Source organism: Drosophila santomea, chromosome 3R (assembly GCF_016746245.2).
Source record: "Drosophila santomea strain STO CAGO 1482 chromosome 3R, Prin_Dsan_1.1, whole genome shotgun sequence".
NCBI lineage: Eukaryota > Metazoa > Arthropoda > Insecta > Diptera > Drosophilidae > Drosophila > Drosophila santomea.
This window is the reverse complement of record NC_053019.2, coordinates 24,260,874-24,274,236: the sequence shown is the minus strand read 5'-3', so window position 1 is coordinate 24,274,236 and position 13,363 is coordinate 24,260,874. Positions and strand designations below refer to the sequence as shown.

Sequence of the window (13,363 nt, the reverse complement as noted above, 5' to 3'; positions counted from 1 at the left end):
TAAGCGTTGATTGATATGAACAGGCTGCACTATTGTACCGAAAGTGATCCATGTTTATGTCAATGGCCATTTAAATCAAAGTTGGATTAGCATATCACTGATCTCCAGCTGAAGTTTTACCATTTTCCCATACAATATTCGCAGTGAGCTTGGAAAAGACAATGCACTCAATTAAATAACATGAAAATATTTCAGTGGATTTCAATGTCATTTTTCACTTTACTTTAAATGATAATAAAACAAGAGAGAACGCTATAGTCGAGTTCCCCGACTATCTGATACCCGTTACTCAGCTAGTGTAAGTGCGAAGGACAGTTTTTGGCGGTTTGTGGGCGTTAGAGTGGGCGTGGCCAAAAGTTTTTTGGCAAATAGATAGAAATTTACAAGACTAATACAAAAATAAAAAAATATCAAAACATTTTTCAAAAGTGTGGGCGTGGCAGCTTTGGGCGGTTTGTGGGCGTTAGAGTGGGCGTGGCCAAAAGTTTTTTAGCAAATAGATAGAAATTTACAAGACTAATACAAATATGAAAAAATATCGAAACATTTTTCAAAAGTGTGGGCGTGGCAGCTTTGGGCGGTTTGTGGGCGTTAGAGTGGGCGTGGCAAAAAGTTTTTTTGCAAATCGATAGAAATTTACAAGACCAATACAAAAATGAAAAAATATTAAAACATTTTCCAAAAATGTGGGCGTGGCAGTTTTGGGCGGTTTGTGGGCGTTAGAGTGGGCGTGGCAACCTGAATCGACAAACTTGCGCTGCGTCTATGTCCCTGGAGTCTGTATACTTAATCTCAACTTTCTAACTTTTGTAGTTCCTGAGATCTCGACGTTCATACGGACAGACGGACAGACGGACAGACGGACAGACGGACAGACAGACGGACGGACAGACGGACATGGCCAGATCGACTCGGCTACTGATCCTGATCAAAAATATATATACTTTATATGGTCGGAAACGCTTCCTTCTGCCTGTTACATACTTTTCAACGAATCTAGTATACCCTTTTACTCTACGAGTAACGGGTATAACTACTGAAAAATAGTTAGACGCATCATTAAAGATTTCAGCCAATAAATAATACATTTTGTGCATGCATAAGTTAATTATTAAATATCATTCATACCTTGCTCAACAGTTAATTTCATTTATTTATGTAAATGGCAGTGCAATAATTGCCTATTGTCAAACCCCTGAAATTTAACAAATTCACTCTACTATGCCATTCATAAATCTACCAACTGCTGCATATGCCCCGCACCCACGCGACCCTCACTTATGCAAATCCGAAGTATTCAGAGCTCACAAAAATTAATTATCACTAAAAATGAGACGAATAGAAGAAAAATCAGACAACGTAACCGTAACCGAGCTGAGAAACAACAACTTAATCGCCTGACATTTCCGCTCGTCCAATTCCACTCGAAATAGCCAGCTTCCACTTCCCAAAAGCCAAGAAAGAAATAAAGGCAGAACGCAGAGATAACCTGTGCAGGTGGTTATGACCGTGAGGGAGCGTGGGCTGGCCAAGTCGAGTGTATTTCCGCTTGAAAGCGGCAATAACGATATTTGTAATAATAAATTTACGTAAAATATAATACAAAATCTACGTTGACTCAAGCCCCAGTCGCCGCCCACTCAGCGACACCAACGCTTTTTTTTTTTATTTTTGTTGACTGACTGCAGACAAAGTTAACAGCCGACAAGGTAGCAACAGCACACAAAACACGGCTCAGAAGCCCGGCCCAAAGCCACTCGATGCTCACAATTAGCCAGTTGAGAGAGTTTGTATACAAAGGCTCTGCTTTCTCACTGCTTTCTCAATGTTGGCGGCCATAAATGGTCGCAGACACGTCTCACAGACTTCCTTAGTGGGATCGCCGGCATGCCAAGTGGGCCAAGAGGTGAGGGGCTGTTGGCTGATGGCTAATAGCTGATGGCTTATGCCCTATCGAACTTGTACTGGGCAGCGCGCCTGCCTTTCTGACCATATTAAGGCAATTGCGATTTCCGAAGCGGGCAATTAAAAGCCAAAGTCAAAGCCAAAGCTGAGACTGAGACTGAGAACATTTGCATAAGCAATTGAGCGACATGGCAGGTGGAGCAGGGGCATTATTCACGCTCAAATGGGATTAGAGGTAATGGCAATTAACACCGTAAATTTCTACTACTTTAGTAACAATTAGTCTTGGGTATCATAAATATTATATTAGCTCATTCTTTACAAGCGTACATGATTGTAATAATTATTGTAATATTGCGAAAACTATTGAAGTTTATTATTAATTATACGAAAAAGCTATATAGTACTGTATAAGATTTAACGATTAATATACTAATTATTTTTTTAAATGCTTCTTTTTTTTCGGCAGTTGGAACCCCTATTGGTCACGCCCATATATTTTCGGACTTGATTATAAAACAAACATTCAAAAGTGACGTTTGTTTGTTAATTATGGCTCGCTTATTCATGTTTTTTGCTTTGGGAGTCGTCATCGTTCGCAGATTAAGCTGTCAGCAGAGAAACACAACATTTTTGGCCACTTTGTATGTATTTTTAAATATGCTCAGTTAATCAAAAATATTCGTACATATATAATTTGATTTTTAGCTCACTTCGCACGCAAATCAAATTAATGTTGCATGCGTTACTTTTCCACTCTCCATAAAACGTGTGACGACCTTGTGCCATGAAAAATGTATGCTTTCTGGGCAGTAAAAAAAAAAAGAGAATTATAATCAAATTTAACTGTTGTCATCATGATTTATTTACTTAAGAACAAAACACGACAAACGATGACGAACTCGCCAACAGACAAGCACAAAGATAAATTATTCGCCAGTCAGTCAGTCACAGAGTCGATCGGTCTATTGCCCGAAGTCATTTATTCAAAAGTGCTCATATATATGAGTATATCGGAGTATATCGGGGCAAACTCGAGATTTAAGCCGGGTATGTCGTCATAGCCACAATAATGAGAAAACAACTTGTTTTGCCTGCAGGAGCAAATCCATTTTGCAATTATTTCTCTGTTGTCAGTTAATTATAATTACTTGTGAAGCAACAAAATGCAAGCAAAAAACAGCTAAACAACTATGTCTGTAAACAATATTCTTTGTTAAAAAAAAAACTACAACATCGGATTCGAACAACTGAATTGTGACTTTGAAATCAGCTTAGCAATTTGAAATTAGACGCGATGTGAAAACAACTTGAGAAGTGCACACACCCAATTCATCAACTGAAACTGATCGAAACAAATTAGAATAAATTGTATAATCCAAATAAAGTTGCACCAGCATCGACTATCAGATACCCGTTTAAAACTCCTAATCTGGGTCACCCAAAAAATATTTATAATCCTAAACATAAAACTACGTATCTATGAAACGTAATTTCTTGTCTTATACGAAATATTTTGAGTGAAAAGCAAAACCTTTAGAGTAAAACAAAAAAGAAATCACAAAAAATCTGTAATTCATACTTCTAAAAAACTTGAATGGCTTATAAATGAGGACATTTCCTTGAACTTTACTTAGACATGCCTCATAATTCGCCACCAAATCCAAGTTGATCCAAATAAATATCAAGAATGAGTATCATTTATGGTCTGGCAAGCAAAGTTCAACCTTAAAAATGGAGATCCGACACAAGTCAAGCTTGGTAGCTGATACCATCTCAATCAAAGACGAATAAACATTTTTAACTATTTTCAAGTGAGCTCAAGCAATGTCTGACTTGTACAAATGAATGTCAAGCGCTGCTGCAGCAGCAAATAAAATTAGCAATAAATTTAAATAAATAACTGCCTGGCGATATTAGATCATACGAAATCTCAGGGGGCCGTGCACTCGTGCTGGCACTCAAAACACTCGAAACGAAACCGAAAATCCATCTGAATCGGAAACCACTCAAGAGAGTGCGGCCCAAGACCAACAGAAACACTACGATACGATACCATACGATACCATACTATACGATCCCATCCGATCCGAACCGGCCAACGCAAAAAGCACCCACACATCGGGTGGATATTTGGGGAAAGAGAGAACTGGTTTCTCTTCAATGACTTTGTGCTGTGTGCTGTGCTGTGTGTTATGTTGTGTTGTGTTGTGCTGGGATGTTTTGTGTTGGCGTTGGCGAGCGCCAGTGGGTTTCTCGGTTTATTGGTCGGCCGTCGCTCAGAAAACGAGACTTTGCTGCCTTTTAATGCGGCATTTCATTCATTGATCGTTCCAATAGCGCGCCGCACGCTCAGCGCAGCGGACAAGTGAGCCGAAAGTCCGACTTCGACTGCCATCGCCATCGCCATCGCCATCAGCCGCCCACCTGAGTCGCTAGCCTGGCTAACGGAGTCAAAGCCAACTGAGGAGCAGTCAGCTGATCTAGCTGCCACCGCATCCAAAGCCAAAGCCAAGTCAAACCATCCCAGCGATCTGCGAGATATATCTTTTCAGTGCACAGCCGACAAGCGCAGCAGGCGGACGCAGCGCAGCAATTTCTCCGTGTATTTTCGTATGCCAACTCGGGATATTGGATACAGATACAGATTCCGAGATACAGATACAGATACAGATACAGAACGCGAGCGACGCGCACTCATAGATATTTTTAGCAACCGGCCTCACGCACACCGCCGCACATATTAGTACCGCCGCTGTACTGACACACGCGGCTTGCACGTTTTCACGGAAAATCCATTCTTCGAGGCTTTTCCAGCAGCAGCGCGATAAACACAACACCAGAGTGCGCGAAAACCGTACAAAAGTTCTTATCAACCGCCGCAAGCATAGCAAAAATCAATTCAAACCAAAACAAGTTCTAGAGTTTTTGAGGAAATAAAAACTGAAAACAAAGTCTTTTTTGTTGTGTTAACATGCCAAATTTATGCATGAGCTAATAACTTTAAATCCGAAAAGAATGAAAAAATCCCAAGCAAAACAAAATTCAAAAAAAGATCGCATATCAAAATTAGTTGGGTGACTAATTAGACGACGCTTTGACGGAATTTCAATTTGCATAATTTTGCGCAACATTAATGAACCAAAAATTAAAATAAAAACATCAACAAATCTTAATCAGAGTGCACAACTGAATTCAAATCATCCCGAAAGACCAAAACCGCAGCTATACATTGTTGGATTTATGAAATCAAAAAGGTAAATATATCAGACATAAATGTAGAGATAAAGACGATCCCTCGATCTCTTGTTGCCGCCCCAATAAAAATAGACAAACGGCATTCCTCTGGCCAATCACCAAAGTGGGTGGCAGAGATGGGCCAGGGCGTTGTTTTAAAGAAACTTCTGAAACATTTATTTGTCCAAGGTGCTGAAAAGCCAGATGTGTGCGTTGTGCAGCAGGGGAAAATGTTTTCGAGTTGCACAGGAGGGAAAACGGCGACGACAGCCAGTTGTCAACTGATTTTCAAAGGTTACCGAAGGGAAGCAAAGCAACTTGGCTCCCCGTTTGTTTGCGCCCAAAGTGAGGGGAGCAGTTTAATTAATGTGTAAACAAAAGCTGTGAATTCTCATCATCAATGAGAGTCCCGCTTAACCTGCCACTCACTTAAATGCGAAGATGTGCTAATCAACGCCGGCATTTGCTTATTCACTTTCATTTTCGCCATACCATTTGGCTACAAGCCTTGTGTTTGCCCAAATAATCGAGTAAAATTGGTTGGTGGCCGATTTTAGTTTAGCATTTATTTATGATTTAATATATTATTCATTTCGACGAACGCTAAAAAAAACTAGCATCACATGGGCGGGCTCAAAGTATGATAAAAAAGTTATTCGTCATGAATATTTTGGTGATTTACAGAGAAAATGTTCGCCAAATATATATAATTTACTTAATCAAGTCAAATTTTAATGATTGTTTCTGCCAACGCAAGGCATATCTAAAATTAAATTAGTTTATGAACGCATGAGAAGAGTCTCCCGCTACCCTATATACACTGGCCCACCTCATTGTTTGCTGTCCCCCTGACCCAAATCTAGATCATATGTGGGAACAGTCAATCCCAATCCTGGCAAAGAGACTAGAATAATAACAATAGCAGGAAAAAATCAAGAAAAATAAAAGCTAGCCGTAGGCAAATGCCAGAGACCTGTCAAAAAATCAAGCAAATCAAAAGCCGATGGGTAATACAAAACCGCACAGAAAGCTATCAAAATATAACTCATACGTAGGCACATGGATATACACTCGCACATGGGGATACATATATGTACGAGTATTTACCCACACAGACGTGAATGGGAGACAGCGAATGTAAACACGGCCACACATCACACATACGCAGTGTGTGCCAATTTTAATAAACAAACTCAACGTAAATGGAAAATCAAACAAAATCATTTGGCCAAAGCAAAGGCAACAAATCAACAGCATGGAAAACAAAATGAAATAAAACGGCAAGAAGCGTAAAAAAATCAAAAGACGGCAAAAAGATAGAGAGAGATGGGTAAAATAACAAATAAGAACTTGCCGCAGGCCGGCTAAAAATAATAGCTGCCAACGGTAGCACACACGAGACAAAAGGCAGGGGGACGTGCAACGTGCAACGTGCAACGTGCAACTGGCAACAGCCAACAGCCAACAGCACGAGACAACAGCAACAACACAAAGACTAGACGTGCAACAACAAAGGCGACTATATAGCGTATAGTATCGGCAACAAAGTCGAAGCCGATTGAAAGATTTTGACGCTTTCCACAAAAAGCAAATTAAGAATTACAAATCGAGGGAGATGAGAAGATAGATAGAGCGCTACGAAAATAAGAAAACGAAAATAGTGAAGGGAAATTCAAGTTGCATACAATGAAAACTAATTTTAGAGCTGTGGCAAAGACAACAACAACAAATCGAATCAAAATCATGGCAGGCACAGAGACACTCTGAATCACTCGGAGATTCCATGGCGAATCGGCCCAGAAGGCAGCTCTTAAAGTTACGAAACATGTTTGCATATAAAATATATACTACTTTAGTTATATTTTTTAACTTTTTTAGTGGAAGTACTTCTAATATTTGTTAATCAAAGTTGGGATCCGTTTACTGTGCTAACTTTATTCTGGCAAAAGATAACATTGTTCAAACTAAGTCATCCACCCTCGTTGCAGCTATGCCTCATGTGGTTCAGTTGCTGTTTTTTTTCCATGCCCAAGCAGCAGACGCTTCATTTTCCATTTAACCGCACCCGACTGCCGAAATCCTTGAATTCAACAATTCCGCTTTCCCCGATTTCCCCCGCTTTCCACCCGCTTTTCCCCCGGAAAACCCATGGGCGCGCAGACAAGCGTGCAGAAAAAGTTCTAAATTTAATGGCTACACCTAAAAATGCAGCGACTGCAACCGAGCCAAAAGTGAAGGGCAGACTGCAGTGTCGGGGGAGGGAGGGGGAGGGGGAGGAGTCACTCGCCGGTAGTTTCAAGTGCACTTCAGCTAGGCCTGGCTAACTTCCCCTTCCCTTACCCCTTCCCCTTTTTCCCATCGCCACTGCATCTGATTTTCCCAAAAAAAAAAAAGTACTACATATATCTGTGGAACGGACCGACCCACCCACACGCCCCTACCCCGCCCCTGCCACGCCCCTCGACCCCTTCACGCCTCGTCGCACGCACGACTCGCCTTTTGTCTACCAAACTGCTGGTAAAAGAGAAGGGGAGCGGGGAAGGGGTACACTGAAACGGAATTCATCAACTGCAAAGTAATTGTAAAGAGATGAACTTTAATGCGCACTCAAACTTCTGCAACTTTGACACTTTTTTCTTATTCTTCAACAAGTTTTTATTTGGATATGATTATAACCATAAAAATATTTCGATAAATTTTATTATAATAAATTTAATTATATAATATAATATAATATATAAAAAGTAATTCATCACATCAGCTATATTTAATATAATTGAATTTACTTTGTCCTCTGATTTATCCTGATTTTTCCCAGTGTCGAAATGAAATGTTAGGCTTTTGTGTAAGAGGAACTGTTCTATGTTTGTTGTCTGCGCATTTCAATTGGGCGCTTTCTGCATTGTGCCGGCGTGTAATTGAAAACTTAAGCAGAGGCACCCCCCACCCCTTTCCCCTTCCCCCCCTCCAGCACCACTCACTTTATCCACGAAAAGCGCGCAACAAATTTTCCAATCAACAGAGAACGAAACAGGCCCTGTGCTACACTATAGACTGCAGTATGAACAGTATAAACCCCGCTCCACTTCCTGCGCAACTTCCTTGCAGCATATCCTGTATCCTCCGAAAATCAGGAGGCCGCTTGTTGCTGTTTGTTCAACAAACGTTTATTAGCCGCGAATACTTTTAATCGCATGCAATTTGTTGATTGCGGCCAGTCGCTGCTGCACTTTCCACGCTTTTCCACCCACCCAGCGAAAAGGCCCACATTAAGCTAGGTAATTTTCACGTCGTTTTTAACCGGTGGGTGGGGGGCGGTAAAATTTACGGAGGGGATGGTTAGTGAGCAGGTAAACAACGGTTGCCGCCCCTCGCAGAAGAAGGTGCACAAATTTTTCTGTGTTGCGCGCTTAATTGCAGCTTGTTTGTTGCATGTCGCAAACTTTTACGATGCCCTTACAACTCAAGTGGCTACATTCCACTGCAAATCTATGGGCGGAACTTTTGAAGAATGACATTTGTTTGGAAACATGCTTTGCAAATTATTTATAAACTGAATATCTATGTAGATTTAAATAGATATCAAAACACATTTGTAATGAAGCAAAGGTACTGAACATTTTCCAAACTCACTTACAAGTTTTTGAAAGGGCATGCAATGCGTGGGGATATTTTTTCAGCTTGAAAACTTCTGCCTGCAGGGTCTTTAAGCATTTCTGAGGATTGCGTGGTAAAAATTAATTATACCTCGAATCAGGGGCGAACCGCTAAAAGAAAAATGCCGACACAAAGTGAAAAACCTAGCCACGTGTTGAAAGTTGAGGCAAAAAGTTGAGGGAAAGGTGATTCGAATGGAGATTTGCTGGGATTTCGAGATGAGCTGTGCTGAATCTCTTGGAATTCATTCTCTATTTTTTTTTGCCATGCTGCCAGACAAACAAACATTAACGGTAATCGAAGAAAAGTGCTCACTTAAGGAGAAACACCTCATAACTCGTTTAGGCCAAGCCAAGAGCGAGCTCTGGGAATGGTCAAAGCTATGCAACAAGTGTCAAGCAGGCCAACAAGCCAACAAGCTGGCAATCCAAGCCAATGCAAGCCGGATTGGATCGGGCAAGGTGGCCAGAATCGTCTAGTGCCAATTTTGGACAATCTGCACTAAATTGTCCATTTAAGTGGGGCCGGCTAAACTGACTAACTCGACGTGAGCTGCGCTGCTCCCCTTAGATCAACTGACTGCAATCAATCTGGCTGCATTTACACCTCTGCATTCAGACTGGCAAACTGGCGAACTGGCAAGCTGGAAGGCTGGTTAGCTGGTTAGCTGGCAAACTGGCGATTTATGAGGCCAAGGCACAATTGCAAGGGCGTTAGCATCGATGCAGAAACATTTCAATCTCCATCTCCATCCACATTCACACAGACCATGTGTATCTGCGTCTGTTTGGGAGGTGGAAATGACGGCGTTGCGTTGGCTTCATGTTACATTTTCATGTAACTTAATTCTTGCATTAAAATGCATTCATTAACTGTTGCATTTGTTGTTAGCTTTGCTTTGCTTTGCTCTGCGTTGTTTTGTTGCATTTCCAACCGCCGCACAGTCACCGCAAAATGTATCTGCCCGCATTCAACTTTCGATAGAGGGGAAAATATTTCGTTTAGCTGACCTACCGCACACAAAAGAAAATAATAAACATTTCATTTACCACACAAAACTTTCCCCATATGAAATCGAGTAAACTGCGCCCTTGGCAGTGACGGGAATTTGAAACTCACATTTCCCTCTCACGAAAAATAAAGTATATTAAATATTTATACAAACTAAAATAATCACCATCTATTCATGTTTCATACAAATTCTTGTGTGACGAATAAAAACAAAAACAATATAAAAAGTTACAGTTTCATTTTAATCCGAAAAACCAAACATAGTTTAAACATTTCATATCAATTTTGCAAGCGGGTAAATATAAGTAAAAACAAGAGAGAACGCTATAGTCGAGTTCCCCGACTATCTGATACCCGTTACTCAGCTAGTGGAAGGGAGAAGGAGAGTCTTAAACACAGTTTTTGGCGATTTGTAGGCGTTATAGTGGGCGTGGCAGAAAGTTTTTTGGCAAATCGGTAGAAATTTACAAGACTAATACAAAAATGAAAAAATATCAAAACATTTTTCAAAAGTGTGGGCGTAGCAGCTTTGGGCGGTTTGTGGGCGTTATAGTGGGCGTGGCAGAAAGTTTTTTGGCAAATCGATAGAAATTTAGAAGACTAATACAAAAATGAAAAAATATCAAAACATTTTTCAAAAGTGTGGGCGTGGCAGTTTTTGGCGGTTTGTGGGCGTTAGAGTGGGCGTGGCAACATGAATCGACAAACTTGCGCTGCTTCTATGTCTCTGAAGTCTGTATGCTTAATCTCAACTTTCTAGCTTTTGTAGTTCCTGAGATCACAGCGTTCATACGGACGGACAGACAGACGGACAGACGGACAGACGGACAGACGGACAGACGGACAGACGGACATGGTCATATCGACTCGGCTATTGGTCCTGATCAAGAATATATATACTTTATATGGTCGGAAACGCTTCCTTCTGCCTGTTACATACTTTTCAACGAATCTAGTATACCCTTTTACTCTACGAGTAACGGGTATAAAAAATTCGGAAATTATTGGAAAAAAGTATATAATTAAAGAAATATACAACTGTTGATCAAAGCTAATGTATTTTTAATTAGTCGAACTTTCATAAACATTTCTATCTATGGGTTATTTACAAAACCAAATTATTTTTCTTTCGTTTCTGAAAATACATGTTTGTATATTTAAAGCAAGAAATTTAACAAGGTCTGCAAATATTTTTATGAACTTTCGTGTTAAAAGTTTTTTTTCAGCTCATAACATTTTTATTAGCATTTCGCATTTATTTTTAAAGGCTTAAACAACAGAAACCCTATGTATAATTTCTCATTCAAGGTTCTTATCAGAAAATCTAGCGGAATTCATAGTTTAGTTTCATTTTGTTCCTTTGACGACAACAGAGTATTTTGTTTAATATTTGTAGCTTACACGATAAAATAAACGCTTCTAGATAAAATTGCTTGCGTTTACATTACTCACACGTTGAGAAGTACGTAAAACTAATATGGGCTTTCTGAATGTACAGAATTCAACAAACTTGACTACACCATTTTTAGGATTTGTGAAGCCAGCTCATACTCCTCGACTTTTTCGCTGGCAAATGTGACTCAGAAAGCGATCGAGAAGATACTAGGAATTTTGTAGATTGCGCAACGCAATGAGCAGTGAGCAGTGAGCAATGAGAAATTTCATTTGGCAGACCAATTTGTTCTTGTTGGCCCCCCTCTTGCTGCTAAATTGTATTTATTAGTTTTTTGGTTTGATGCGTTCAGTTTCGTTTCGTCTCGGTTTTTCGGCTTCAGTGGGTTTTATGACGGAAGCACTACTCAAGAATCGACTTCAGTTCATTGAAGCCAATTCGAGAGCCGTTTACGGAAGTTTTTGGCGGGGTGGGTCCGAAAATAACCGATTCGCTTCATTGCACATATGCCCCATATGCTCCCCGATGTCTTTCCTAAAATTGTACAAAATTGTTAATTGCCCCGGTATGGGATGGGTTCGAAATTCGAATATACGTAGAAGACCCTCGACTAAAGACTGCCTCTGCACTCCACTTTCAGATGAAGTCCAATACGTACGAGCTGCACAACTACGCCGATCTGAATGACATGGCCTCCGTGACGGACTCCAAGGATTCGCGCAAGAGGAAGGCGGCCAGTGCCCGTGGCGAGAAGTACTCCCTGCGACAGAAGCGTCAGAAGAGGGGCTCCAACGAGGATGCAGAAGCCACCAGTCTGCCCGACTTTCAACTGGAACTGGATCACATCGCGGAGCCGGCTAGTAAATCGCGGAAAAATGCACCCACCAAGTCCAAGACGAAAGCACCGCCACTGAGCAAATACAGGCGAAAAACTGCGAATGCCAGGGAGCGTACCAGAATGCGTGAGATCAACACGGCGTTCGAGACCCTGAGGCATTGTGTTCCCGAGGCGATAAAGGGCGAGGATGCGGCCAACACCAACGAGAAGTTGACCAAGATCACCACCCTGCGACTGGCCATGAAGTACATCACCATGCTGACCGACTCGATGCGGGATCCCAGCTATGAGAGCGAATTCATCGGCGAGTGTCTGGAGGAGAGTGCCAATCGGGAGGCGAGAGTGGACCTGGATGCGAACGAGGAGGCTGAGGTGGAAGTGGAGCTACCCGTTCCCGTGGCAAAGAAGCCAGCCAAGGCCAAGGGAAGTGGCAAGAAGAGCTCCGCCGCCAGCAAAAGACAGAGCCAAAAGCAGGCCAAGGCAGTGCCCCAGATCCCAGCCATAAGTTCCGGTGAGTCGTGCTACGCCACCTCCTCGATTGGATCGCCCGCCTCCTCCGCCTACGCATCGCTCTCCTCGTCGTCATCGAACAGCCACAGCAGCAGCAGCAGTCCGGGTCTGGAGCTGGACACGCTGGCGGGTTTGAACGGGCTCAGCGCCCTGGACTCCCTGCTGCTGGATGCCTCCGATGGGGATTCCCTCTCCTGCCTGAGTCCCGGCTATGGAAGTCTGCTCACTGGCAGCGGGGAATCGCTGTTGCCCGGCTGCCGGGGTGATCTGCCCATGTCGGGTCTGGAGAAATCGGATGTGGAGCTTAGTTTGCGACTGCTGGACCAGAGTTCCAAGGACTCCTTCGACTTTGCCAGCGATCAGCAGCCATCGGCCTGCATTAGTTCGTTCTCCGCTCTGGATGGTTATCCTTTCGACCTGCTGCACACCGATTTTCCGGATATGTTTCTCACGTGACGCGTATATCTCGTAGCAATCCTAACACTCTCTCATTTTAAGCCTTATCCTCGTCTTAAGTTAGAGTGCGAGTTTTAGCCCGACTTTCACTATTAGCCATTACATGCGATGCGCCGTTCAGGCGGAATTCATTGTGTCATAGCCAGCAGCTTACAGGATATATCCACACATCCTGCGAAGGTAAAAGCTGCGCACCGCCACATCCACACGATAACTCAACTCAACTCAACTCAACTCAACTAGTGATCTAAGCATTTTCTTGTGACGCATTTCTCGTTATCCTGTAAATAAAGCACCCAGTGTTGATTCAAGACGCCTCAGCAATCTATTCTCTGATGGAACTGGTATTTTTTGAG

The 13,363-nt window shown here is 42.0% G+C and overlaps 1 protein-coding gene and 1 long non-coding RNA gene across 3 annotated transcripts; both read left to right on the top strand.

Annotated features, from left to right (window-relative positions):
• The first annotated feature begins 2,238 nt into the window (after nt 1–2,238).
• LOC120452713 lies at nt 2,239–2,756 on the top strand. Of its 2 annotated transcripts, none has more exons than XR_005616494.1 (3): nt 2,239–2,313; nt 2,375–2,549; nt 2,614–2,756. It is a non-coding gene; the product is annotated as an uncharacterized LOC120452713 (long non-coding RNA). The 2 variants fall into 2 exon arrangements; XR_005616495.1 differs by having other exon boundaries at nt 2,276–2,308.
• Nucleotides 2,757–3,991: 1,235 nt separating this feature from the next.
• On the top strand, nt 3,992–13,318 carry LOC120452571 (helix-loop-helix protein delilah). Its single transcript, XM_039636853.2, has 2 exons — nt 3,992–5,162; nt 11,844–13,318. The coding sequence occupies exon 2, from the start codon at nt 11,844–11,846 to the stop codon at nt 13,005–13,007; it is 1,164 nt and encodes a 387-aa protein (XP_039492787.1). The 5' UTR covers nt 3,992–5,162; the 3' UTR covers nt 13,008–13,318.
• The last annotated feature ends 45 nt before the right edge of the window (nt 13,319–13,363 follow it).